The sequence below is a fragment of the Anomalospiza imberbis genome, chromosome 3 (genome assembly GCF_031753505.1).
Source record: "Anomalospiza imberbis isolate Cuckoo-Finch-1a 21T00152 chromosome 3, ASM3175350v1, whole genome shotgun sequence".
Taxonomy (NCBI): domain Eukaryota; kingdom Metazoa; phylum Chordata; class Aves; order Passeriformes; family Viduidae; genus Anomalospiza; species Anomalospiza imberbis.
In genome coordinates this window covers 72620512-72647855 of record NC_089683.1, presented here as the reverse complement: position 1 = coordinate 72647855, position 27344 = coordinate 72620512, and the positions used below count along the sequence as shown (strand labels likewise).

Here is a 27344-nt window from a genome sequence, read left to right as displayed (position 1 = left end):
TACTGAAGGAAAGGAAAGGGATAGCAGTGGGGGAACAAAGCAACTAGATGACGAGCTTCTGAGATCTGAACAGAACTGGGAATTTGAGAGAAGAAAATGGAGATGATTTCTATGAAGAAATCCACAAACTATCTTGCATCATAGGAAGTCAGAATAGGAAGTGGAGAGCACTTGGGGAGTGAGAAAAAGATGGTGAAAAGGCGGCCAGGAATACATGTAGGAGTAACTAAGCCTGAAAGTAGATTTTTATCAAGGAAGATGAGAAGCAGGAAAGAATATGCCATGGGGGTGGTAAGCTCACTCCTGTAAAAGTGTGTATTGCAGCAACAGCAAGAATGGGGAATAGAGAGGGAGCAAATATAACTTTGCATGGAGATTTGGCAAACAGATGGATTTGAGATTACAGGAAAAGCAGGGAGACTGAGAATACAGGAGGGTGAACAAACTAATAGGATGGGGCAGTAGCAACAGGGCTAACTTTTGTCCCAAAAACTCCTGCCAGGGGCAGGCACAGCCCATACAGTGCCTTGCTTGCAAAGTTCTTTGCAGCTGTTGAAGCAGTGGTTGCATGTGGAGGGGTGAAAACCCCTTGTCTCCTACTCTCTGGAGGAAGCTCCATGGTTTTCTGTTCATTTTCCTTGCCTGTCCACATTTTGTCTTTGCAGTGACAGCAGATCTTTCCCTAGCCTGTTCACATTTTTATTCCCTCTTCACAAAAGATGAGTTGGAACTTATAGAGAAATTACTTAAATTCAATACAGAGGAACAAAGGAGGGAAAGCAGGGCTGAGCATGGGCAGAAAGAAAAGGAAGATGGAGACCAGTTTTAAATATTCAGATTCGCTTTCTAGATGTAAGGCTGACAGGCTTCTGTGTCATAGAAGGCAGAAAGAGTGTGAAGGGTAAATAGGATGCAGTAGAGCTGCTGCGAGGAGAATTGACGCTGTGGTGCAGAGGGAAAGAAGCTAATGACAGAGGGTAGGAGATGGCCTAAGGTGATGCTCATACAGCCTTTTCTTTCTGCTGCTCTCCATCCTACAGTAGGGGAGATTATAACAGTGGAACCACACCACTCAATGGGATCTGCCTGGTAAGAAAGCCTTTCCAGAAGCTGAGAAATTCTTAGCCATGTATCCAACCCTACCCCAAAGGATGTGCTTCTTCCCTCTGCACTTGAGAAGCAGAAAGGCAAAAGTGAATGAGAGCAAGTTTAATATTTGCAAAATGCTGTTCAGAATTCTCTGAGGCAGAAGCCTCAGGAAATGCCCCAGATGGCCTTTAGATAGGAAGGGTTCTGTTCTTGACCTTGAGAGAGGAAGATGTGGCTTCAGTGGGGAAACAGGGCAGCTGCAGCTGGAAGAACAAAGAGCTTTGTGTGCAGCTCTCCTTGCTCACATCTGCATTTTGGTGTATAATTTGAACATTTCACAAGAGTGCTTTCAGATGGTCCTGTGAATGTTTCATGAGTCGTTAAAAAGTGGAGTGCGTATAAATGACAGTGTGCAGCCATCACTGCGGGGGGAGGGCACGGGTGCCTATTTTGGGCTGACAGAGTGATGTTCAGCAAGCATCTTGTGTTCAGGAGACCAGCAGCTGCTCATCTCTGGTGCTTAACTGCTCACCCACCACATCTCTCCGACAAGCATCACTCTTAGGTGTAGTGTGGCTTTGTTCTCATTTCTGCTGCTGACTGTGCAGATGTGCACAAAAGTAGCACACATGCATGTGTGGAAAGGTTTTGTCTGAGGGTGGGAGCATTTGCATACCTGTATCTGAGGCTGTCTCCTGGAGGGATGGCACTGGAAAAAAACAGACTCCTTGAAATTATAACCCATCTGACTATTTTTCACGTCTTTACAAGGGTATGAATTATGGCCTGCTGGGACTGCTTTCCCTGCGTGTACAAGGAGGGGAGCCTGTAGTGACTTGTTCTGATTTAGATGTACATGTCTGAATTTGGTCAGCATTCATCAGCTGAGACCTTTCAACAGTTTGCAAGTCTTTGTACTTTCACAAGTGGCTTGCTAGACAACTTGCACATTGTGCAGTCAGGTATGTGTGTGTTATGCACAGCTGACTGTGAGCTGTGGGGAGCTACAAGTGCTTTTCTATAGGTGAGTTCCACAGTGTGATACCTAGCAGTATCACACTTCAGTTTTGCTGCCAATTAATGGAGAGAAGTGTAACAAAACAGGGAACCACTTGCATCACCTGGATGCCGAATGCAGAAGCTGCTTCACTTTCACAGGTCTTTCTTACTTGCTCCAGTCTGCCTTTTCTACTTCTGCCTCTGGTGGTTTATCCTTGTCTCCTTTTGTCAACTTTTTCAGCTCCTGAGGCAAGAGAGACTTCCCTAAAGCTGCTGCTGCTAGGAAAAATATTTTCTGTCTCTTTATCACCTCCTTAAGTGGCAGCAGAAAGCATCTTTTTCTCCCTTAACTTCTCTCTCTCTCTATTATGTGTTTTCCTTTGCTATAACCAAGGAATGTGCTTTACAATGAATTGTAGGGGATGTTTGGGTGGAAGACATTCTGCCAAACAATATGAAGCTTCTGAAGAAGCATGGAGAAGGATGCTGCTAAAAATTCACTCTGCCTGCCCCATCCCCTGCATCATTTTGGAGGGATGTTGAACTGTAGCAGATAGTAAGAAGTGAGAGTTGTGCCTTGTAGTGTTTGCAAATTACATGTAGAGCAGCTATCCATAATGGGGCGTGCTTGGCCAGGCTTTGTTTTTTGTTATGGTAGCATCAAACAAAAGTGGGTTTGCTTCTTTGGGGTGATGCACATAAGCACAGTGCAAGGGTTGTATTTCCTTGAAAGCAATTAAAGCACCTTTTTTTTTTTAGCAATCATGTATTCTTCTGTTTCTTTCCCTGCCTCTTTTCTTGCCACTTGCAGGTGCTACATGAGCCCCTGATAGATGAGGATCCTGTTTTCATTGCAACCTGTACAGAGAGGGAGCTGCGCAAGAGGAAAAAGAGGAAATTCAGTCTTTGGGTTCGGCAGTGCTCATCCACTGGTTTCATCTGCCAGGTGGGTTTTACCTCTTCAAATGTCTTCATTCAGTTCCAGCAGGCCCTTAAATGTACTGTAGGACCAAAGGTAACAGTCACTTCTCTTGGTTACCTGGCTGGGAGCTGCAGTCTGAATGCAGGAGGCCTCTGACTCCTGCGGATACAAAACGTGACAGACAGTGATGACAAGTTCCTCATGCTTTGTTTGCTGTATGATTTAACTGAGAGTTTCTGTGTCTAATACTGTCCATATGGCTGCCAGCCTTCAGCTAATTACATTGAAATGCGGTTAAAAGGTCTGTCTGTATATCCTAAGTTTATCTAAATGTCTAGGTACTGTGATTTGTCATTTTTAATGAGTCAGATTTTCTCTCTTATACCTATAATACTGCACCTGTGATAGCCAGTGGTGTCCAATAGACTAAATCAATATGGTACCAAGATGTCAATTTTTCTGTGAGAAACATGTTAGTGGAGGCCCCTATTATACATCTTTTCACACATCTACCTCTTAATCAAAGAAATAAAATCTGATGTGACTTCAAGGTGAGATGTCAGCTGGAGTGAGAGACATGTTAAAGGGTTTGTTTGTATTGTTGTAAGGCACTGGGAACATCATCTCAAATTCTCAGATTCCCCAAATAGCTGATGTATTTTGAGAGCCCTTGAAAAATCTGGTCATTTATTTTGATGCTTAGAGGTGAGGGGGCAGATGTTTTCCAATATTTCTTTCTCCCAAGAGCTCCTGTGAAAACATTGCATCCCACATGTTGCAGAGTGGTGGTGCACAGAGGTAGGATGTGCACACTGCCTGCTAAGGCTGAATACATGTCAGAACAGGGCCTGTGGATTTGCTGCAGTTGAACATTTGTTCAGAGCAGGATTTGGCTGGTGAATCATCATGACTGTTTGAGTAGCTGTGCAGGAAAAGAGGCCCACTGGGAACAGGGGTTTGCATTTTCAGCAATGCTGTTCACTCTGAGAAGAAATTTAGGATCCTACCTCTTCCATCTAGGTTTTAAAGCAGCTATTTTGTCTGATACAAAATAGACTCACCTTGAGAAGCATCCTTGGAAGTTTCTGCTCTCAAAGCTCTGGGAAAGTCATTTGCTATACAGAGGCAGTGTCTTTGATCTCCAAGGAGAACTTCACCAGTCCTACATGCAGTTTATTACTGAAGCATATTGGGTACAGCAAGCACAAGGTCTGCTCAGCTCTTGCCACACTCCCCCCAGCCAACTGCCACAAAACTAATAAGTTTTCAGACATGCCAGAGGTTTCAGATTCTGAGCTATAATTATGTTGCACCTCCTGTCCTGTCCACTGAGAGACTAAATTAATGGAATGTCAAATTAAACAGAATAGATGCTCAGCACCACCCTAATCCTCCCACTCCCTTAATGAATTAGATGCTCGTGCTTCACTTGCATCCGGATGACGTCCAGGATTATCTTACCAGCTGCCTTCTATTTTCATTCCTTGACTTGGCTGTCATTATCAACATGCTGAAATGACTGGGTGAAAGGGACCTTAGGGAACAGTAAAAAAGAATATACCTTCATGCTAAAATGGAAAAACCTGATTTGGGGAGGATGGCCAACTTCAGTGGTGATACAGTTGAAATGCTATGTTAATTTTTGTGTCACACTTACAAGCCATTTTGCAGAATCCAAAGCACTTTTTTGGTGGCTACTTGGTGTATTTAGAGTATTAAAACAAGTTTTGATTTCTTTCGTCTGTTAAACAAAGGAAGAGAATTGATCTAAATCAGAAATAAATCAAATGTTTTCCCCTTTGTGTAAACACCTTCCCTTCCATCTCTTGTGAAGCTGCCATCATGAAGAAAAGACTTGTTGTCTGATAGTTTAGGACTGACTTGTCTATCACTTGCCAGCTGTTGGAAAAACTTTCAAAACATGCATATTCTGTAATACTGTCTGGGTGAATTCCCTCCCTCACTGCTTCCACATGACACTGAGGTCCTTTTATTCATGATAAATAGGGCTATCAACACTTCATAAATCAGGATAATTTGGTTTCAAAAATTGGAATACTATGTGTCTGTAAAAAGGTAGGCCCATACAGAAGAGAGGAGAGACCTAAGTATGACTGGTTTTCAGGGACAGAAGGAGCCTCAAGAGGTCTGTGATAATCCTGGCCAAAAACAATGTCCTCCAATCCTGAATTATAAGCCTGGTATTAAAAAAAATTCCATCTAAAGAGACATCTTAGTTTTCCCAGTGTTCTGCTTTTCCTACGGTGAAAAGGATTGGTTGGTTTTTCCTAATGAAAAATGGATATGCCACATGCTGAGTTACTGTGTGAACTCTGGTTGGCAGCTCACAGGTGAGTTGTTAATGTCAGGGGTTTCAGCTGTTTGTCTCCTCAAATTCCTGTTCCTGCTTGTTCTTGTGAACAAAACTTTGAATCAAATTTTTGGGTATGAGTAAACACTTTTTTTTGATGGATCATAATTTACTTTTTTAAGGAAATGGTGTTTGGTTAAAAATCTAGCTAGCCCAATAAGCCATTCATGGAACAGAAATGGCATAAAGCTCAAGTGCTGCTTGTGGACATAAGAAGGTGCATAATCTTATATATTCATAATATAAATAATGTATGAATATTAGACTACTTTTCTGTCGTCTGTACTCCAGATAACTTGACTGCACCCTGACAGTTAATTGTTTTAAGATGGATGCACAATTTCAGATTATATCTCTGCTTCACAAAATCTCAAGCAGAGCATCTTGTTGCAGTGAATAGCTTTGTTGGCTAAGCATCTCTTCATGGTCAGCTGCCCAAGTGGGAACATGCAGGAAGGACACATTATTCAAACAATGTAAATATATGTCTGCTGCAGTTGCGAATATGAACAAAACCTCTCAGAGGCCTCAGAAGGGCTCCAGGAGAGCTGACTTTGGCAAAGTAGATGGCAAAACTGCCCTGATACTGTTGCCTTTTTCATCTGCCCTTGACACTGGACATCAAAGTGGCAGCAGCTGTGTGGGAGAGGGCTTGGGCTTTCTCATTTCTTCCTCTCGAATTCAGGGGTGACAATAAACACAGCATGTAGGACTTCAGGTGTCCCTCTTTGCTCCATCTTCTCTTTGCTTTTCTTGTTTCTTTCCAATCTATTTCCCTGCATACTACTTAGCACTTCTGTTTCCCTACTTACCACTAAGGCACTTGTAAAACTAATATTTTAATGTCTTGATTGCAGTTTAAATTATTGAAGTAGCTTGGAAATCTTTCTTAGAGTATTTACTTAGAGTATATTTAAATAATAAGTCATACTATTTAAATCAAAACTCCAGCTGTGTCAGTTTTTTTGTGAGTTCTTATTTCTTTCTTTTTCTCGGAAAATCTGGAACACTTGTTTATAAAAATGGTTCATAAATATGGTTGGTAGGACTATTTCTCATTTTAGATATAGCAATATTGCTCATCAAAAATGATGAAGAAAATTCCCAAATACCTTACCAGGGCTAGGTGGGACATATCATGCTCTCTCTTTGCACTTCTTGTGTGGCTCAAAAGGAATGAACATGGTTATGGGTAACTGTTACTAAGTAGTGCCTAGTCCTTGCATAGCTCCTCCTGCACAAGAAGGTTTTCTGATAATTTTGCAGGAGAAGGAAGCACAAGATGCTGGTGAACCCCAGCACATGGAGAGCTGGCAGAACAAGGTATTCCCATAGTGCTTCATCCTGAAGCACAGACCCATAGCCCAAGCACTCAGACAGTCCCTGACCCAAAGAGCCATCAATTAACAAGATGAAAGACAGTACGTAGATGGTAGAGAGCACTGCAAAGGGACAGTCAGGCAACATTAATCACTCTGATAGGCAGTAATGGAATTAATTCATCAACATTATTATTTGCTTAAAAGGCTGGTATCATGGTGAGGAAGAAATTACTTTATGGATGTTTATATCCTTTCCTATTCACTGAGATGAATTTTATTTTCTGAGGCTATACTGGAGACTTTTCCCTTCCCAAACCTCCTCCCATCCCCTGAATATATGAGCTCTGCACTTGCTTTTATTTCCTGGCAGAAAATTCTTGCAATAATGCATTTCATTTTCACTAATATCCCTGTGAAATATGTTACTCAGATTTATGAAGTCCTTTAGGTCCTTGTGCTGGGACTGACTTTGAATTTCCACCTTCCACTGCTTCCCATGAAGTGATGAGTCAGAACAGAGTAAGGAAAAGTACTGTGTCTCTGCATCTTGTGTCTTTTCATGGTCCTGAAGAAACAGTGATTTGTATGACACCATGTTTAAAGAGTGAAACCTGGATCAGGGTAGCCCCTGCCTGAGAGTGTGAGAAAGGGCTCTCCCCAGAGAGCAGCGGTCTCAGTGAAGGGAGTTGTCGGAGGTTGCTCCACAGATCAGTTGCAGAGCTCTCAGTGGCAGCAAAAAAAAACCCCAAACAATGTAAACACCATGCTTCTATAGTATATGCTGTAGTTCATGTCAGACAGTGTAGCTACAGCCAGCTTGAATACTTCATAACCCTATTGATTTTACAGAATAAGAACTTCTAGAATTTAGAGAAACTGAGATTGTGCCCCAAAGAATTTATAATTTCACAACACACCACATAAGTGCATTCAGTCAATGGGAAAGGGAGGGGTAAATAAACCTGGAGTCAGTTTTGTTTTCAAGGTCAGAGTTGCAGGAGAGTTAGCCATCTGTGCATTTGTTTAATAAGCTGCTCAGAAATATTGGTGTTTCAGCCTATTTAAGTTCTGTTTAGAGATTAGTCTGAGCCTTTGCATTTCTTTAAACAGGGCCCTGATAATTCCTCTATTGCTAGAACAGTTGCATCTGGAACACACAGATGTAGCAGCTGCTTTGAGGAGGTTCTCAAGGTCAGGCTTTGTCTGTGAAGGGGATCCCAGGAAATCTGATCACCTTCCTTTGGCAGCCACTGGTGACTGGAAAATCCTATCTACTTTCTTCCTCTGGCTCCCACCCAGCTCTTGCTTTTTAATGCATGTGGTTCTGTAATGTCAGCATGTAAGAATCCCAGATCTCAGTTAAAAGTCAATTATCCTCTTGCTCACCAGTGTTAACTGGAAAGGTATTTTTGCAGATGTGTGATGGGCCAGTCCTATTCATTTTTATGGACTTTGCAATCTTACCATGCTTCTAGATGAATAGGAAACCTAAATGTGATCTAATGCAAAGATCTCTCACAGTTTACATACAGTCTTAGTGTCTATTTTCAAGTGTGAATGAAAGCCGTTTTTTAGTTCCTATCTGAGCTGCTTGGAGTTTATGACAATAAAACTACCTGTATAGTTGTGTCCCTTCTGCAGCTGTTCTCAGTGCAACTCAGCTCGGGGAAGGAGACTAAAAGCACCAGAGCCTTCTGTTTTGTGCACTTAATAGATTTGCCATAGGAATGCTCCTCATGGATCCCATCCCTTTGTGTTGGGTGCAATAAGCAGAACTAAAAAAAAAAGAAATCCCTGCCCTAGAAAGTTTAGGATCTAAATGCAAGAGGCTTAAGCTTCCAACAGCAAATCTCTTTAGTTCAGACACATTTTGCCTGCCCAGAAAATTCTGGAAGCAGGCTGAGTGCAGCAGTGTTTCTTGGCTAGTGCACATGGCAGAGATCTGGGACTAACACACTGCTAGGCGCCAGTATACACCCTACTCCTGGTGAGCCTGCATGGGCTGGGCAGTCGTCAGTCTTGTGGTTCCTCCTTGGAAATGAGCTGGTCCTTGATGTCACTGATTTGTCATCACTTGCTTTTGTCTTAAAATTTTATGCCCTTTTTATGTATTTTCCTCCTTGAGCTGCTGTGTTATCCTCTCAACAGTTACAGAACTTCTGATAGTTTATGCTGTTCTTGCCTTGCATCACCTATATACCTTCCCACTTACACCTCCTCACTTACACACCTTCTCACAGCTCAACTGTAATTTTCATAGAAAAACAGAGCCAATGTTGTGCAATTGTGTGGTACCAGAGTGAAGCCTCAGTCATGGACTTGGGCTGGGCTGCCAGTTACACAGAGGGAGCCTGGAAAAGTAGCATTAAGAAGAAACAAGACCAATGCATTGATTAGTGATTGCCTTGTGGGGATTGCATCCTTTCTAGGAAAGGTTTTGAAGAGCAAAAGTAAAGAACTCTGCTGAGATGGTGGTGATTTCCAAACAGGCAGGAGAAGGGCAGCATGGAAAGAGGCAAATGTGGGCTTGTGTGACATTGATTGGTGGATGCTTGACTTCAAAGGGCAAGTGTGAGCAGGAATTGCTATACTGACACAGTATAGGAGGAGATCAATAAGGAAGCCTAGACTATAAAGGCCTGTCTCCATTTTCCAGCCCCATTTCCTTTTGATGCTGCAAAGAAGAGTGAACTGGCAGAAGGCTGATGTGGTCAAAGCAAAGGGTTAGGCAAGTGAAGCACTGTCTGGATGTCAAGATACATTGCAGCAAGGCCAAAGTAAAGAAGGATGATTGCAGTAATGAGGAGGAAAGCCAGACAGTTCTTAGGTATTTGAAAGAATAGGAAATTATTTACATAGAGCTGTTAGAGAAAATGAATCTGCCTGATCTAGATGTGACTGCCTGGGAGAAGGTACAGAGTAACATCTGCATTTATTGATCCATGAGTTGTTGATCCATGGGTTGTCGATCTGCCATGCGGGTAAGATGTTGTAGTGCCCTCAGTGACAAAGAAATAACAAGAAATTATGGAAAGAAATGCAAAGAAAAGTCATATTGGATAGGCATTGTCAACTCTACCAGCATCTTTTTGCCAGTCTCAAAAAGATCTTTTTGGAAGCCTTGAAGAACATGTGCAGGCAGAACAGGTATTTATCACTCCACAGCACAAAGACGTTAGCTGCATCTGTGAGTGTAAATGCAGATTGGTATCATTCTAAATATTATGCAGAGAGGGAAAAGAAGGGGACCAAGTAAAGAGCTTTGAAAGGAACACCAGGAACTAGCTGGGAACAGGTTGGGAAAACTGTATGTTCTTGCATACCCTTTAGAAAATAGCCTTTAGAGTAGCAGAAAGAGAATTAAGAGAAGCTCGAACAAATGAAAAGATCTGGTCTCAGTAAGAGCACCACCACTGGTGCCAATATCTGTCTGGGAAGAGATCATTAAAGAAGGAGAGAGTTTGAACTGCAGCAGATTTAGGATGGAGCTGGAGAGGAGAATCTCCCAGCAGTGTTGGTAATGGTGTTAAAGGTGATAATGGTGTTAATGGTCTTAAAGCAGTTAAAGGTGAGGTTTAGAATGAGAGGGGAAGACCGACTGAGGCAGGATCTAGAAAGTAGTGCTAGGAATGCGCAGTTGAGGGTTAGCTGTGACGCCTGTAGAAAAAAATAAAGTTATTTTTTCAGTAGCTATCAAAGATCAAAAAATCATGACTACTTTACTTTGCTGTCTTGCTTTTATAACTGTCATCTAAAAACATGGCTTCTGTTTTGTGGTTGTTTAGGATCTGCCCTTTGTGAAATATTTTTGCACAATATATTTCTCAAAATCTTCCTTCTGTTGATTACTACCTCTGCCCTTTTTTTTGCTCCCAAATGTCATCTATTTCATTTGAGAGTGGTACCCTGGGGTGCTTCAATTATGTATAAAGGTGGAGTATTTGGGATGTGCTATTCACAAGTGCTTTCAATATGCCATCTGAGCTTTAAATATGAGCAGAATCACCAATATTTCAGTTTCTAGGGCATATTCTCTTAAATGTGCAGTCAAGATGTATCTTTTGTTCCCAAGTGTTCAGTTTTTTACTCAGTTTCTGTGAGACCTTATGAATTTTCCACAAGAAGGTAATGAAAACATACTGGAAAGTATCTGGTGCAGTAGGGCAACCCCAGATAGAGAGAAGACACAACTGAGCATGTCACTTGTTTTGATGAACAACAGATATTCAACAAATATTCAACAAATAATTGAGAAATGAATAGAAAAAGCACTGCATGTTAAATATCTTCAGCCCATAGTCACCTCCTAAGATGATGTCACATCTATACAGCTTATCCCAGTTGGTGCTGTAGATCAAATATATCAGTAGCCATTAGAAAAGATAGGCAGTGAAAGAGATCTCTGCAGATACTCCAGAAGTGCTGCTTGGGCTGTCCTGCACAGAAGCAGAGGATGTTTGCTGCCAGCAGCTCCCATCTGTTATCCAGCAACAGTTGTTGAGCCTGTACTTCTGATGATATCTTGCTGTTGGTGCACATGGAAAGAACACAAAATTCTAATGTCCCAGGACAAACCAGAAGGTCTAGTGAATGGTTTAGCAAACTTTTTGGGGGAGCAGTTTCTGACTGTGCCTATGAATGTCTAACAGCCAATTTCTGGCAATTGGTGCTTTTTCTGCAGATTCTTGACTATTAAATAACACTTCTAATGCATTACAGAAAGGTAGGGAATGCTGTGGGCTTCAGCTGGTAGGATCTTAATGGGTTGAGGTAGAATGAAATAAGCTGTATGAGGGAAAACAAAGGCTATATGGGATCCTAGGCATTTGCAAAGATATTTGAAGCCATGCCTTTGCCAGTTATCTTTACACAGCCAGTGTTCCACAGCAGCCTTTATGCCTTCCAACACTGTGCTGCTGTCACCCATCATCCCAATAAAGCTGGGCATGATAAAGCTTTGAATGATGCTTCTCCAAAACAAGAAATACTGTGCCAAGAAAAAAGGCTGGTTTTGAATAGGTAAGGAAGTGCCCAAGGAGAAAGAATATTTAATACTGGAGGAGGAGGAAAGGTTCAGCAGTGGTATGGACATTTGAGTAACGGCCACTGGGGAGGTGAACAGAGCAAGGGGGTTGAGATTCACAGCCAGAGGCACAGGGAATTGTGCTAACAAAACCTGTGAAGTGTGTAGCATCTTCATATGAGAGTAGTGGTCCCTCAGTGGGCAGTTGCATGGTGGGCATGCTCTTTGAAGGAGCTGCTTGCAGAGACAAACCAGCCCACGGCGAGGGACCAGCTGGCACACCAGCAGTGCCAGAGGACTGTCCCTTGGAGAGGCAGCAACAAGGAACACGGAGCAAGCATGCAGCAGGAGACACGCTAAGATTTACTGGATATGGGGAGGTAAGGTGTAAGACACTTTTATAGACTTAGAGAGATTCCTGCTTTGTTTTCAGCTCATCTACTAATTCAAGGTCAAAACTAATCTGTCTGTGTCTTCTGTCTCCACTGCCCTGTCTGTAGATTTTGAGGGTTTGATGTGTGGTCTCTGTGCTGACATACTAGTAACCTAATCTTAATTTTGTTGCCAATAATCACGAAATACCTTTGCTGTAAGTTTGGAACAATCTGTTCTTTCAATGCATTCCACTGGCTTTCTGGAGCCCTGATTAATAAACTAAATGTCTTATCATAATTAGCTAGTCCTCAGTCTTAGAACTGGAGAAAGCACAAATTTGACAGCTATCAAAAATGAGTGGAGCAGAATCAGGGAGTCTGCAAACATTGCTGCCTTTGTCCTCATCTGGGAGCTGTTTCTAACAATAAAAGCAGTTTGTTTTTTTTTTTTTTTTAAGATAAATGGTGTATTTAAGAATTCCTGTTCATATGCACTCTACTTCTTGGAATTAGTGTGCATTTGTCCTTGCACCAACTTTGTTTTCATCATGTCAGTTCCTTCAAAATACAAATGATGTCTAATTTCCCAGAAATTTCATATGTAACACATTCTGTTGAGGTCTATTCCATGGTGCATGAATTGCTAGGGAATATTACACAGAATACCAGTGCTGGGAGATGCACCATCTAAAACAGGGAGATGCTATTTAATTGAATTTTGTTCTTCTCTAAATCATTGAGTTACAAATTACTGGGAGCAGTAGTGCAAACATGAACATTTTTGTTCTCTGAGGATTGCTATGAATTTTCATTTGTAACAGCGTCTGTTGGTAAGAGAAATAAGCTATACAGAAAAGTAATGGTGCATGTTTTGCATGGTTGTATTTTCAAACAAATTTAACATAGTTGTTGTGGATATATCACTCTAGAAACCAAGGCAAAATTACTTTTCCCTGCCCCTGAATACTGAACACGTTTCAGTTTTTTCTTTGACAGTAAAATTTTCTGTAATTCATAAAAGATTTGAGTATTTCAGAGCCAAAGCCATGAAGGTAGGCCTGGGCAAGTTCTTCTGAAAATTTACATTTGTTTGGGTATTTAAATCTTTGCAAGTTCCATGGTATTACATTAGTATTTGAGTAAGAGAGTACAGTGTTTGCTTCTTCCTGTTTCTCTTTGCAGCATGTTATTTCTGCTAGCTCTTAGAACAAGATGAAGGTTGGATGCCTACTTGCCTTACTAAGTGTTGAACTAGGGTGAAAATTGTGCTTGTAAAATACTGTCAATGAAATAACATAGAAGGCTTGCGTACAAATGAAGTGTTACACATTTTCTCCCTTTGCATGGTTCAAACTGTTTTGGTGGGCTGCTGTGCCCGGGGAGTTTGATCAGGGTGTTCTGGCTGGTTGGGTGTGCATTTTGTTCATTTATGGAGGTGAACACACACCAGTGTCACAACCTGATGGTTACTGCAAACGGGAAATAAATCTGAATATTAATGTAGTGAAGGTAATGGGCCATTTCCTTCTGGTCATCTTACACTGGCTTTTTTTGAAACTGAACTTCCCATGCTCTCCTTTTGCTGGCAGCAATGAAGCCTGTGCAGATTCAGTGTAACATGTAATCCCAGTTATGACTGGAGTCTTCCTGCCAAGCAAACAGTCTTCAAACTGCACAACAATGACAGGAGCCTCAGAAGTGAAGTGAAGGATGCTGTATTTATCAGTAGCTGTGCCAGCTAACCTGAATTGGTTTAAAAGCAACAGGCCCTTGAGAGGGAGTTTAATTAGCCTTTATAACAAGTGTCTGCTGCCTTCTCTGCTTGTCTCAAGTTGAGCTGTGCAGGTATGTTGGGAATTGCATCTGCTCCCTCTGGATTCTTTATAACCGTCTGACTTTTCTTACCATTTCTCATTTAAGATTTATGTTCATCTCAAAGAAGGGAGTGGTGCTGATGGGTTGGATGCTTTGAAGAACAAACCACAGCTTCACAGCATGGTGGCCAAAAGCCTTTGTCAAAATGCCTCTGGGAAGAACTACATCATCTTCACAGGCCCAAGCATTACCAGCCTGAACCTCTTTGAAGAATTTGAGAAGCAAGGTGTGTATTGGGTGACTCATTGGGTTTTAATGGTGACAGACCTAGGGGCCTCATGCTACTGAATTAAAAAAAAATGCCAAAAGTCTTCACTGATATTTCAATTCCTTGTATAGATAAGTTGTTCATGTCTAAGAAAACTTCTCATTCATGAGAAGGTACTATGCAGAAGACTTTCTAAGTTGCTCTTTAAATCTTCCTTTTTAAATCTTCAAAATGAGGATGTAAAAACAATTTTAATAAGGTTATTTAAAGTGCTTGCTTTTGTTCTTTGACTTAGAAATATGAGGTCAAATCTCCTATGTGACCTGGGGGACTTTTCAAGGAATTTCCTATCTGCTCATGATTTTTCTGTTCCTGTTGTGAAAGATGAGGGATGGGATGAATCCTTAAGAGATGCGCCTTAGAAGTCTTTTTTGATTTAATATCTGTTAAAGATGTTTTTTCTCTAGAGGATATTTTATGCCTTTGCAAAAGCCCTAGAGAAGTTTGGTTTCTTGTGTTTTGAGGGATTTTTGCTAGTATCAACATACCTTGATAGGCAGATTTTAGTTTTGAAAGCATAATAAAACTCTCCCTTAGCAAAAACACACTTATCAGCAGAATGTCCATTGACACAGCTCTCCCAAACAAGTCTCTTGCTACTGCAAGGAGCAAACCTAGGTCATCCTTTTTGTCAAATGTCCCCTCACTCTGAGCATGGAAAACCACGTGTTGCTTTGCTTTCAGTGAAGCTGAGGACTTGTGACTCCCCTCCAGTTACAGGATCCTGCACTTTTGCCACCTGTTCTAAGGCATTTCATGTCACTGTGGTCTTGTTCTTCAGTCAGCACAGCCTTTCAGAGTGATGTGGTGCATCAAATAGATCCTTCGCAGCAATGAGGCTGGAGCTGCCAGCATGCATCACAGCTACGAGGCTGTTTGCTGACACACCACTGCTGTCCAAGTTGGGGGTTTTTTGTCATTGCAGAAAATGAAACCCATGCAAACCATTATATTAATGAAACATGGCCCAAAGCAGGGGGAAAGTCTGGGAATTGAGACAATATGTTAATTCTCATTTAAAATGAGAACATCAGTGAGCTGCACCAGTGCTGTAGTTTAGCACTACAGACTGTGCTGGCACTGAGGGCTGCATCTGTTGAGCTCCATACAGAACTTATCTCCTACATTAATTCAGGCAAGCTGGAAGCTCACTGGCTACAGTGGAATATCTGCATACCTTATAAAAGAGCCATGGTTTCCCAAATGCTGCGAACAGCCAAATGGGAAAGGAGTAGAGCATATTTATAGTGCACTGGAGTTTTTCTCTAAGCAGAGACCTATCTTTGTTAGATGGCTTTTCTCAGCTGCTTATAAGCCTTACATTTTTAAGACTACCAAACGAATGATGCAAAATGTGAGTTTAAAAAAATGCAGAGGATAACGCACATATTCTTTGTACTTGAGATGAAGTGTTGAGGTTTAAATGTAAAGACTGACAGCTTGACTGAGTTCATCCTCTATGCTCAGCTAGAGAAGGATAAAGATGATCTGGCATGATCCATTTGGTCAGTAATCCTAGTAAAAAAGATACATGGCTACTAAACCAGCTGAATGTTTATTACTTGCAGATAATTCAAATTGTTCACTGGGTTGAAATATTCATAGGCTTTACACTGCACACATAATTCAAATTAATGGTTTCTAGCAGGTAACAATTTCAGTAATGTCTTTTAAAAACATGTAATTCTGACTTAGTATCTGATCAAATATGCTAATGCAACAATGAGATTTCATTCTGGTTCATGATTTGTTAGGTAGTTTCATGAGACTTTTTAGTCTCTGACAGCTGCCTCCAAAATTAAATTTCAGATCTGGTACACACTATCACCTTCCTAGGGGTGAAGCTATTAGGTAGGTAGGGGGTGGACACTAAGAGAGCACATTTATTGACTTTTCAATATAGCATGGCACTCCTACATAAAAAAGATCATGGGGAGAATAGTCTTTCTGTTCAATAAGGCAATGGGATTGTCTGCATTTGCCATGAGCTGCTAGGGGCTAGCAAAGAGGTTTTGCAAGGGAATGCTGAGCTGGAAGGACTGTGAGATACTGGGAGAGGTGAGATGCTTGAGATGTCAAGCTGTGGTGAATTCAGTAAGAGCCTTGGAGAAGATGGTGTTTATTGACTCTGCTGCAAAGCAGATTGTGTACTGCCAGCACCTGCTGGGATCCTGCTGCATTAGCAGGACATTTGGGGAGAGGCAAGCAAAGAAGCCTGGACTGGACAGAGAGATCTCTCCTGATCTACTACAGAGTCTCCATCAGCAATGAACTCAATGTTGGGTTTTTTTAGTGTGTGACACTTTTTTGGTGTATGACTTCAGCTAAACCTGACCGGAGCGACACCATGACCAGAAAGTGTCATGAGAGCCTGTTGAAAAGCATCTATGCTCAGGTTCTCATGACAGGACAAGACCCATTCATAAACTGATAAATTTACTTTTTTTTGTTCAAGAAGATTCAGTTTCTGGGCTAGGGCAGGACCAGTGGTAGAAAGGTCCCATTGAGAGACAAAACAAAAAAGAAATTGGTATTTATCTTAACTGCTTTATTTTGTTTGAGGGTTTCATGACTATCAACAGAGAAACAGGGAAAGATTTAAATAATTTCATGCTTGGAAGCCATAAACTTTCTGGGAACATGAAAGTTTTAAGGCAGCTGAAGGCAATTTTAGAAAATCTGGAAAGTCACTCACTAAAACTCTATTAGTTCCTTTCAAAATTCTTGATTGAAAGAACTTTGGGGTCTTGGTAACCAGCATGCTGAACCTGAGTCAGCAGCATGCCCTGGCAGCCAAGCTGGTCAACACTGTCCTGGGCTGTGTTAACAAGAGTGCAGCCTGTAGATCAAGGGAGGTAATTATTGTCTCCTGTTCTAGACAACATGCCCCCAGTACAAGAATACTCTGTATAAAAATATACTCTGCTATGGGAAGGGAACTGTTCTTGTTCAGGTTGAGAAGTGGCTTTAAGGGGATGCAACAGCGGCCTTTTGCTACCCTATAATGAGAATGGAGCTGGCTCTTTACAGTGGTGCATTGTGGAAGGACAAAAAAGAACAGATTTAGGCTGAAACAAAAGATGTTCAGACTAGATGCAGGATTTTTCCTGAGGGCAGTGAAGCAGGATGCCCAAACAGGTTGTGCAGTCTCTGTCCTTGGAAGTTTACAAACCCAGACAAGATAAAGCCCTGGGAATGGCACTGTCTGGCCTCAGAGTTTACCCATTTCTGTCAGGGGGTGGGACTAGAGACCTCCTGAGTTGTTTTTCAGCCTGAACTGTTCTTTAATCCCATAGGACCCTGTGATCCTATTAAAAAAATGTTGTAAAATCTTAACTATCATTCACTTTTCCTTACCCTAGCCCACACATGCATTATTGTTAAAGACAATAATTCTCTCTATTTATTGAGAGCCTGTGGTGTAGCACCTTCACTGTACCACAGTAGATAACCAGTGTGCCTTGTAATATAAAGGGATATCAGTGAACATAATTTTAAGTCCTATGTGAAGATACCAAGAACTGGGAAAATTTCAGAAAATAAGATAGCACTTTGATAATTTTCAAAATCAAAACCCTGAATAGACCTTTTTTTCCAGGGGACATACAAAGAATTTCTTTCACTGGCCTCTGAATAGAACTGGAAACCTGCACTGAAATGCCCCAGATTCTCTGTTCTGTGAGCAGACAGCTGTCACTGCTATTTCCTTTGATATTCATTCATAGTCACATCCCTTGTTACCTCTCTAAGCATTAGTATTGTCCTTTATAGAGGACAAAACTTCCTAAAGCCCTGTGTTCCATGCTTCCCTTATACATATGATCCCTGAAAGTCTCTTCTGCATGTTCTGAACCAGCAGGAGCAGCTGGCTCTGTTCTGCAGAGGGGCTGGTGCTGGCAAAGCTGCAAGATCTGCCAACCTGGTTGACCATGGCATTCCCACAAGGTTTGCAGGATCCTGCAACTCCAGCACATTGACTAAATCAAGCGCACTTCTGCTCCTCACAGCAGCCCCACCCTGGTTTCCTAGCTCTGACTTGACCCAGTGTTGCATGCAGAATAAAAGATTGTAGAATGTGTATTTTTGCCTGAATTAGCTCAAGCCTGATGGCCTTTGTGGACTGTACTAGTGAAGATGTGGTGAAACAGGCTTCAGCACAAGCTCTCTGGAGGCTGGAGACTCTGGCAATGAGTTTTGGGTGACTATACCACATTTCTTCTTCTTTGCTAAACTATCTTAGTTGTATTCATTTATATTGCACTTACAGTTTAAGAAGACCAGAGAACAGACTGTTTCAACTGACTCCTGTGTGTGCAGAAAACACCTGTTGTAATTCTGATTTAATTACACAAAAAAACCTCATTGAGCCAGATGGGTGTAATTTTTATTGTTTCTATTGCTATAGTAACTAGGTGGTTTTAAAAACCTCTACAGTAGATTAAGGGTTTTATCCATGATGAGAGATGCTAGTAAATATGCAGAAGTGCTGCACTTTTCTAGGCTGTACAGCAGGAAGGCTACCCAATGTGTTCCTTAGAGAGAAAATGGATCCCATTATTCTACATGAGGAGTGGAACACTTGCTGGAAGTTTTCTGCAGGTTTATTGCTACAGTAAAAGGAAAGGCTACAATTAATTATTATGGGATCTCAAAGATGGCTGTTGCTGTTTTAAAGCTTTAGCACAATAATGTAGTTACTAGCTTGGTTTTATTCTATTGTGGCCTCATGGAAAAAGTATCACATTTCAAGGATTAATAAACTCTGGGCAGTTAAAGAAATTCTTCTCAGGTGTGCTTATTGTCAAAGCAAGAAGATCTTAATATTGACTAGAAGAAAGCTTTATAAATGTTTGCTATGTTAATGGTATGGTCTGCAGGTAGGTGGCCTACACTGTTTGGGTACATCTTAGCAACAGAAGGAATTAAAAAAAATAAATAAAAAATCAGCTTTCCACTGGAGGTGCAGTTCCCTCTATAATGATTGTAAGCCTGTTGTCATCAGACTTTTCTAATTTTCTTTTGTGGAAGGAACTTAGAGATTTCCAGGGACTGATGCATTCATTAGAAATAACTCGTGGAGTGCAGGTGTCTCCCTTGAGAATGAAGTTTTCCTATTGCTGTGTTGGTTGACCTTCTTCTCTCATCAGTGTCTTAAATTTCTGATGGAAGAGCTGTAGCTTCTTGTAGATCTGCCCACAGCAACTGGACCAATGCATGAATATATGTAATTAATTTATTAGTATTCCTGTAGTGTCTGTGAGCTGTTGAGGGGATGTTCAGCATGCCAATCACTATAGGCAAGGACCAAAGGCTGCACATGCACTAAAGAGCTTAGGTGCTTCTAGAAAGACAGAGGCAGAAGAGCCACATGAATAGAAATCCAGGAACAGAGGTAACGTGTTTATGGAAACATAAGAACAGAGATAACATGTTTAGGGGAAGCCAGACACTGCATTCTGACTCTGTATTTTCACTGTAAGGATATAATGCAAAATTCAACATGATGAAAAATTTGGTCAAGCAGACTTAGCTCACAGATGAGCTTTAAACCACCACAAGATGTGCACAGATGTCACCTGCTTCCATGCCCACTGTTGTTTTCTACTCAAATGGGTTAACACAAAACTGAGGGAGACCATGGAAATTTCCATCCAAGATTTCTTTGAGTCAGGGAACAATTTGATCGAGAAGATCTGCTTCTCTTGGACTAACAGGAACAGGCTGTTAGTATTTCACAGCCTAATGAAAAATTCAAGCATGGTTATTAACATTGTTTTCAAACCTTGTTTGTGCCTGCCTGGCTGTATTGAGATGCATTTTGTTGTGTTAGATTTTATTCATTGCCTCTCACAAGGAGAGGCACATGAAAAGGCCAAGAAGCTGTGAGCAACAGACTGTGTCTCCTGCAAGAGCCTCTGGTGTCTTTGCAGGACAAGATCAGTGCTTGCTTTAGTGCCCTAAAATCGGTTTTCACTGAAACTTCCATCTTCTCCATCCTTCTGGCATATGCATTTTTTTAAATCAACCAGTGGTTTTTAGCTGCTTAAGCAGCATTTCCTTAGCAAAGAAGATGATACAGGTGCAAGGAGTATTGAGCTAAAAATCAAGAAGGTGGCAGCACAGTGAAGCAGCAGATTAAACTATTGTGACTAAAAGCATCATAGGAGTCATGTAGGAGAATTTATTTCAGTTGACATCTGAGATGTTATAATATAACATCTAATAATATAATATGTTATATTATAACATCTGAGATGCTATAGCTTTCCCTACCTCCCTGTGCCCTCCAAAATTTATTCTTTCAGTTAAACAGCCAAGACTCTCTCAGATCATAAATTCTGATTTGTCCCATAATGCATATCCTCACTGGGGAATTTTTGAGGCCAGTTTTAAACATGTTGTAATGTTAAATGCAGATTGTAGGTGTTAACGCTAGGAAAATACCCTGAATTATTTTTTCCTGTTGTTTCATTGTGACAGTGCAGGAGGCCTCAATATATTTCAACAAGAGATCAGGCTTTCTGCACTTGTCTGTAGGACACAAATCTTTGGTGTTACAGAAGAAAACCAGTTGGCTGACATACCTGTTGGACTAGAACGTTGTAAGGCAAGTTCTTTCAGAGGTCCTTCAGGCTCGCTCTGCTGGTTTTGCTCTCTAGGTCTATGCAATGGCTTGCTAATAGGGAATATGTTTGTTCACATGCAGAGATTTACTGCTGTGGGTTGCTGAGCACCAGGAAGAGTGACTGCACAGGCCTACCTCCATCCATGCTGAACAATTCTGCAACTCCACAGTCCAGAGGACAGTACAGAATAAGAATGAAGGGAAACATGTCATTGATTTGCTGGTACAATAAAGGGCACTTTCGTTTTCTGACCAATGCCTATTCTCCAGTTCAACAAGGTAAGCAATATTCCTACTTCTCATCTCAAAAGTGCACATGCTTTATGTCACAAGCCAAAGTGAGTCACTGAGACTGATAATGAGCCTGAACAAAGAGTTTGATTGTAACTGGTCATACAACCTAGATAAACAGTAGCTGTAGTGATAACTTCCCTTTTGTATCTTCATACATCTATTCTTTCTTTCCCATACAAAGGTTAAAAAGCCTACTGCTAATGCCTACTCCTTGCCTGAGCTGGTAGAGGCACTGTCCTTTCAGGTATAAAGATTATATCTTTGCTGATGGTCAGAGAATGGAAGATGATTACTGCATAAGACAATATTAGCCCCATTTGCAAAGCATCCTGTAGGATTGCTGCAACAGAAAAATTAATAAACGTTGTGATGTACTTTGAAGTCCAAGCAGATCTTAAAATTAATTTTTCTTATCTAGTAAAAACCTAGTCACAAACAAGTATCTTTTTTGCCAGGACTAGATAGCATTAAGGTTTCCTGCTGTATGTTAAATTGATTTTGGCAGTTGATGAAAAAAAACAAAACAGATAATTTGGATAGTTCAAATAATTACAGAGAGCTTTTGGCTACTGAAATATTTTCCTTTTTGAAAGTATAAAATGGTTTTAAGAACATTTGGAAACTTCTGTAAAATGCAATGACTAAAACTTCTTGAAATTGGTTTTTCAATGAGAATGTTGTTTCAGTTTCTTAGATTTTTATAATTCAGATTTATGTATAACTGCCAGAGACAAATGAGTATAACATAAACATTTAAATACAAAGCCACCAATTCAAAGGCATCTTCTACACTAATTTTCTGAATCCCAAGCAACTCTCACATGTGTTTACAGATTACAGAAGCAAAGCTAAGGCCTTAGAATTACTGTATGGTAAGCTGAGAAAGCTGACTTAGTGTGTTGTTCAGTGCCTTGCCAGAAGGCTCGTTGCCTTAGCAAAGCATGGCTGATCCTGAGGAATTTGTGCTGGGCATCCCAGCACAGTGAGGACTTGGTGATTCAGATGGACTGATGTCTGAGCACAAATGCTGAAAATATTTATGAGAAGGAAGTATGACACTCGGACACCCTGCTGAAGCCAGTCTCTGAAGTAATGTATCTCCCCATGAGGGGCTTTCACCATCAGGATTTGTGCTGTTTTCCTTGTGTTTCTTGCTGGATTTAGATCATTCGGCAGCACTATCTGGACAAGACTTATCACTACAAACTACTACTTGTTTTTTATAGCCTAGCATGGAGCATTTGGTTATAATTCATAAATATTAGGAAAATACTCTGTTTGTAAACATCAGTGTTAACTGCCCTTTTAAAAAGAGGAGCAAAAGCAGACTGTGCTGGTAGCATCCTTTAAAAGCAGGACATGGAGGTGTGAGCTGTTGTGCTTGTGATTGACCTTGGGTCTGTTTTGGCATAGATGGGATTGTAGGTGGTGTGTGTGAGGTATTTATGATCATGACCTTTGTGTGTGATGGACAAGGCTTTCCCAGCTCATTGCTTACCAAATGCTGGCTGGGACAGTTGACATAGTTCACTGTGAATCAGAGCAGAAAACAGAGGCTGGCTTTTTAAAGAGTGATGCTGGGCAAAGAGTCTCTAGCAGGGACATGGGAACAGATGGAAGCTCAGTGGGAAGGCAAGAGACCAGATTGCTTGCCTCTGATTTGGCATCGCTAAAGTCAGTGCAGCAAAGATAGTTTAAGCCAACTCAAGAGAACCTGGACCACCAGTCTCCTCTAAGGTATGTAAATATAGAGGAGGAAGAGGAGAAATCTGTGCTGCTTGAGGCAGGCCTGTAGCACAGATGTGCTCAGCCCATGTTACATAGGAGAGGAGGTAGTTAAACGGGGTTAAAACCCACACGGGGTAGTTGAACAGAGACTGGTGCCAGTGGGATTGTCTGGTGATGCACAGTTTGCACTTGGCTGAGTGTAAGTGTGCGTGGGCTGGAGGAGGCCATGAAGATAAAACCTTAAAAACAGTAGGCAAGAGATGGTCAACAGAGCACTTAGGATGAGAAAAGAGGTGGACATAGCTAATAATTAACTATTTATTGCAATTTAAAGAAAAGTCAAGAAGGTAAATCTTGCCTGTACTTGGAATGCAAATCCCACCCAAGCCAGAGGCACCAGGAGGGCAGTACACTTGTCAGAGCAGATCTGTGAATACTATTTTTAGGTGCAGCAGGTTATTTATTATGGATGTTTTAAACCAGCATGCCATAATATATCATCTCAGATACTTGAGGATGGATCTAATTCCTTTGGTCTTGCAAACATACTCTGCTATCAAGTATGTAGTTTCTGTCTAGAACAAAATCCAGTCAGATTTTTAATTGCTCTTGAGCTTTAATTTTTGCTTCTGCTTGTATTACAGAAGAAGTGAGAATTCGAAAGAGATAGGGACCCCCAGAGATTAAAAAGTTAACTTATTCTAAAGCAGGCCATCTGTGTGCTAGTCCAAATCTCCCCATCTGTGGGACAAGGCTGCATCTTGGTTTTTCACTCTAGAGCTGATGCCCACTTCCTCAGCATCTCCATTATTGTGTTCTAGAAATAATTACAATCTTTTCTACCTATCATATGTAGCAGGATGGAGCAGGCAGCAACCTCACTTGCTGCCCAGTAGGATGCCCAGAATAACATCTTCAGCAAAAAACTGTTGAACCCAAGATCTTTTTAAGTAGCTTCTTTCTGAGAAGAACTTCCACAGGTGCTCTTCACCAACTAGCTCTACTAGTTAAAGAGCTAAATAGTCAATAACTAAGCATAGAAAACAGAGCTTGAGCCATATATGCAAGGAATAAAGAGCTGCAGACGGCATGTTAGCACCTCAAAAGTGACTTGTGAGAAGATGGGAGATGATGTAGAGCCATCACAATTGTATGAAGCAGTTGTATGAGTCTCTGTGTGGTTCTTTCTCCGGGAGAAGCTGGAGTGACAGGTGACTGGTGACAGTACAGTTTCCTGAAAAAAATCAGCTTGTGAGATTGGCCCAGAATTGGAAAATGTGGGGAAAGAGGCATGATGTTAAAAAGCATGTTTCAGAACAGATAAGCTTAGGGTTTCAACTTACCATTTCCATGTGTCCTTTGTGAGACTACGGTCAGGGGGTTGTGTCAAAGTATGGTGAGATTGGGGATGGGGCTGGAGGACCCCAATGAAAAGACCTCGATCATCAGACCTTGTATAATGCTGAATGTCGGCAAGAAATCGAGGTCCTGATAAAAAGCCAGATAGCACTTGGATCATGCAATGCCCCTTCTTTTCTACTGTTATGAAATCTCAGGGTTTGACATGATGAATGCAAGTGCTGGTATTAGTGGGACTCCCATTTTTTAAAAAGCATGATTCTAGATAGGCTTAGGATAAGTGTTTTCAGGAAACCAACATATGTAAACCTTCGTCTTTTGGCTTGTTTCATTTGAGGTAGTATTTCTCAAGCTTTGCTTCACAAGCATACAGCTTAAAAATTTAAATTAAAAATAAGAAAGGGTTAAGAGACTGCCAAACCCAAAAGGTGATGCCTTTCTATGGTGACAGGATGGAGGCTGGCAGTTGGGACCCTTTCCAGCATGGAAGCAAAGACAGGCTGTAGCTGCAGGGCAGGTGGTGTGTTCCCTGGAGTGCTGCCAGGAATGGGAACACAGCGGTGCTGGGGGAGGACCAGGAGGGGAAATGGCTCATCTGATGTGTCGATGAGTCAGCTGGCTCAGGACCACATGCCACAGAGACCTGCAGCTAGGAATGATCCAGCTCTGGCAGTTGTCTTCCCAGAGAAGGTAAGCTATGGCTACAAAACAAGCCTAGGAAGGGCTAAAAATAGTATGCCTATAAAAGCTATTTATAGTCTCAAAACAGGGAAATGTTATGGGAAATATAATAGAAAGTGATAGGGAGTATATGGTTCTGCCACCGCAATGCATTCCTTTAAAGATTATGAATACAAAGTAAATCACAAAGGAAATACAAATTCTCCAAAGGAAGAGAAGGGGAAGAAAGAGAAGAGAGCAAGAGGAGAAATAAGGTGATTTTTTTTTTTTTTGTATAATACTTATACCAGGAACATACTTAACCTTCCCTGACTTGCCCTGATGAGATGGCAAGTGATTTTGCAGCACTAATGCAGCAGGCTGGTGGTGAATCAGTTCTTTTTACCTCATGCTGGCCAGATATGTGTAGGACTCATTAAAAGAATCAAAACCACACTATAATAATTACATGAATGTAATGAAGAAATTGTTTTGTTTGATTGGTTTTTCCCGCCACTCCTTGGGCTACATTTACACCCAGTTTGAGGAGGCAGAGGTGAAAGGAGAGTGTATTGAACAATTCAGAGGTAATATAATTTTGGACTCTTGAAAAATCAGACTTTAAACACCCCAAATAAATTTCTGCATGGCTCAGCTGTAACACGACATTTAGTATGTCGCATACTAGCTTCAAAATAGAGCCTGCCAGCCAGGACAGCACAGGGGGCTTGACAGAGATAATGGATGGAATGAGACTTCCAGCTGGAGGAATGAAATGGTGAAGTCTGTAATCAAAACGTGAGTAGCATTTAAGGGCTGATTGTAAAAGAGTTGGCAGAAGGAAGGGGAAGAAAATTTTCTTGAAAGCTTGAGAAATGAGAAAGCTGAGGATTGTACCCGTACTGAAATGATGCTGAGAAAGGATGCGACCAAGCCTGTGCTTCTCTAGACCTGGATAAAATAGTGTTGTACCTGAGAGAAGGGAGCCTCACTGGGCAGTGTGCCATAGCCATGGAGTAAGTGGTGCTCCATACCCTGGAGAGCCCACAATTGAAGCCTGTGGGGGCATAAGGTCAAAAGTTAGGGAACAGACTTCTATGCTCTAAGTTTGTTTTACCCACCCTTCCTTCCTACAGGGAGCTTTCTCTGGGAGCAGTACGTCAGAAAAGAGCTAGGGGAGTTTCTTAGGAGGACATTGGACTTAAAAATACTGCTGTAGTGTTGGATAAAACACTACAGGTCAAAGATAGACCACATGAAGGAATGGGGCCCAATTCTGGAGTAACCTGCTCTAGCACCTGAATGTGCAAAGAGTGGTTGGTAGAAGGCTGCAGGGTGATGCCTGTTGACTTTCCACAGATTTCTGCAGTAGGCAGGATGGCCATCCCCCATGATGAGCTGAATTACCAAGCCAGCTGACTAGGCAGGACAGGAAGCAGACTTGCAGGCAGAAAAATGTGTGGTCAGTTCCAGTGAGCAACCTACAGGTATTTCTGAGCTCTGGCTCCCCACAGCAGGAACCAGGCTGCTTTTCATTTCTGAGAGACTGCAGTCACCTGCCAGCTTCACTTCTGTCTGCACTGAGATCAGCCATTTGGCTCCTTCTTACTATATTTCCTTCTCTGTGTCAATTGGCACCCAGTGAAGAGAAGGTGACGTTGCTCTTAGCCCCTGTGGGTGGAGATAAGCAAAGGATTTAATTTCAAGGGACTAATTTGGGACCTCCAGAATTCAAAGCATATAACAGCAAGTCACTGCTCTAGAGGTGACCACAACTTCTTGTGGCCCACAAAAGGAGAGACTAATACTGTGTGTAGGGGGCTACTGTGGGACTACAGGAATGTGTGGGTTCCTTTGAATATATGGTAAAGATATTTGTGTCTAAGACCTTTTCATTTCCAACTGAAAAATGATCTCTCTTCTTCCCCTTCCGCTTGTTCAACCTGTGGGAAAAGAAATCAAGTTAGCATCTATGTTACAGATAATTTTGCAGCTTTAGGGGGAAGACTGTCAATAATGTTTATTTTATAAGCCATTTATTGAAAACATATTTTTCAGTTGCTAGAATTACGATGTCAATTTGAAACTGTTATGTTTCTAATTGATGCAGGAGTTATAATTAAGAGGAAAAGCGGAGAAATTCCATGCCCACTGGCAGTTGAAGCCTTTGCTGCTCACCTTAGCTATATCTGCAAATATGATGATAAATACAGCAAGTAAGTAAGAAGATGTGCATGTTTGTATGTACTTCTTTCACACCTTCTCTTTTGCTGCAAGGTTTGAATTGTTCATGTTGAGCTGCATCTGAGGCCCCAATGCTGTTTTCACTGAGTCTCTGACAGAACGTCTGTTTAAATCAAAGATCAGATGCTGGCTCTGCACAAAGCAAGAACTGCATTGCTGGTATTGGTTTGGCTCTATCTACCCATCCATCA

The 27344-nt window shown here is 41.4% G+C and overlaps 1 protein-coding gene across 1 annotated transcript in view; it reads left to right on the top strand.

The window, feature by feature from the left end:
* Positions 1-27344, top strand: part of PGBD5 (piggyBac transposable element derived 5) — a 66071-nt gene that overhangs the window by 33534 nt on the left and 5193 nt on the right. Inside the window, exons 3-6 of the mRNA XM_068185095.1 lie at positions 2900-3034; positions 14021-14201; positions 20950-21147; positions 27020-27125. Coding sequence (XP_068041196.1) covers positions 2900-3034; positions 14021-14201; positions 20950-21147; positions 27020-27125 — 620 coding nt within the window. The remainder of the gene's footprint in view (positions 1-2899; positions 3035-14020; positions 14202-20949; positions 21148-27019; positions 27126-27344) is intronic.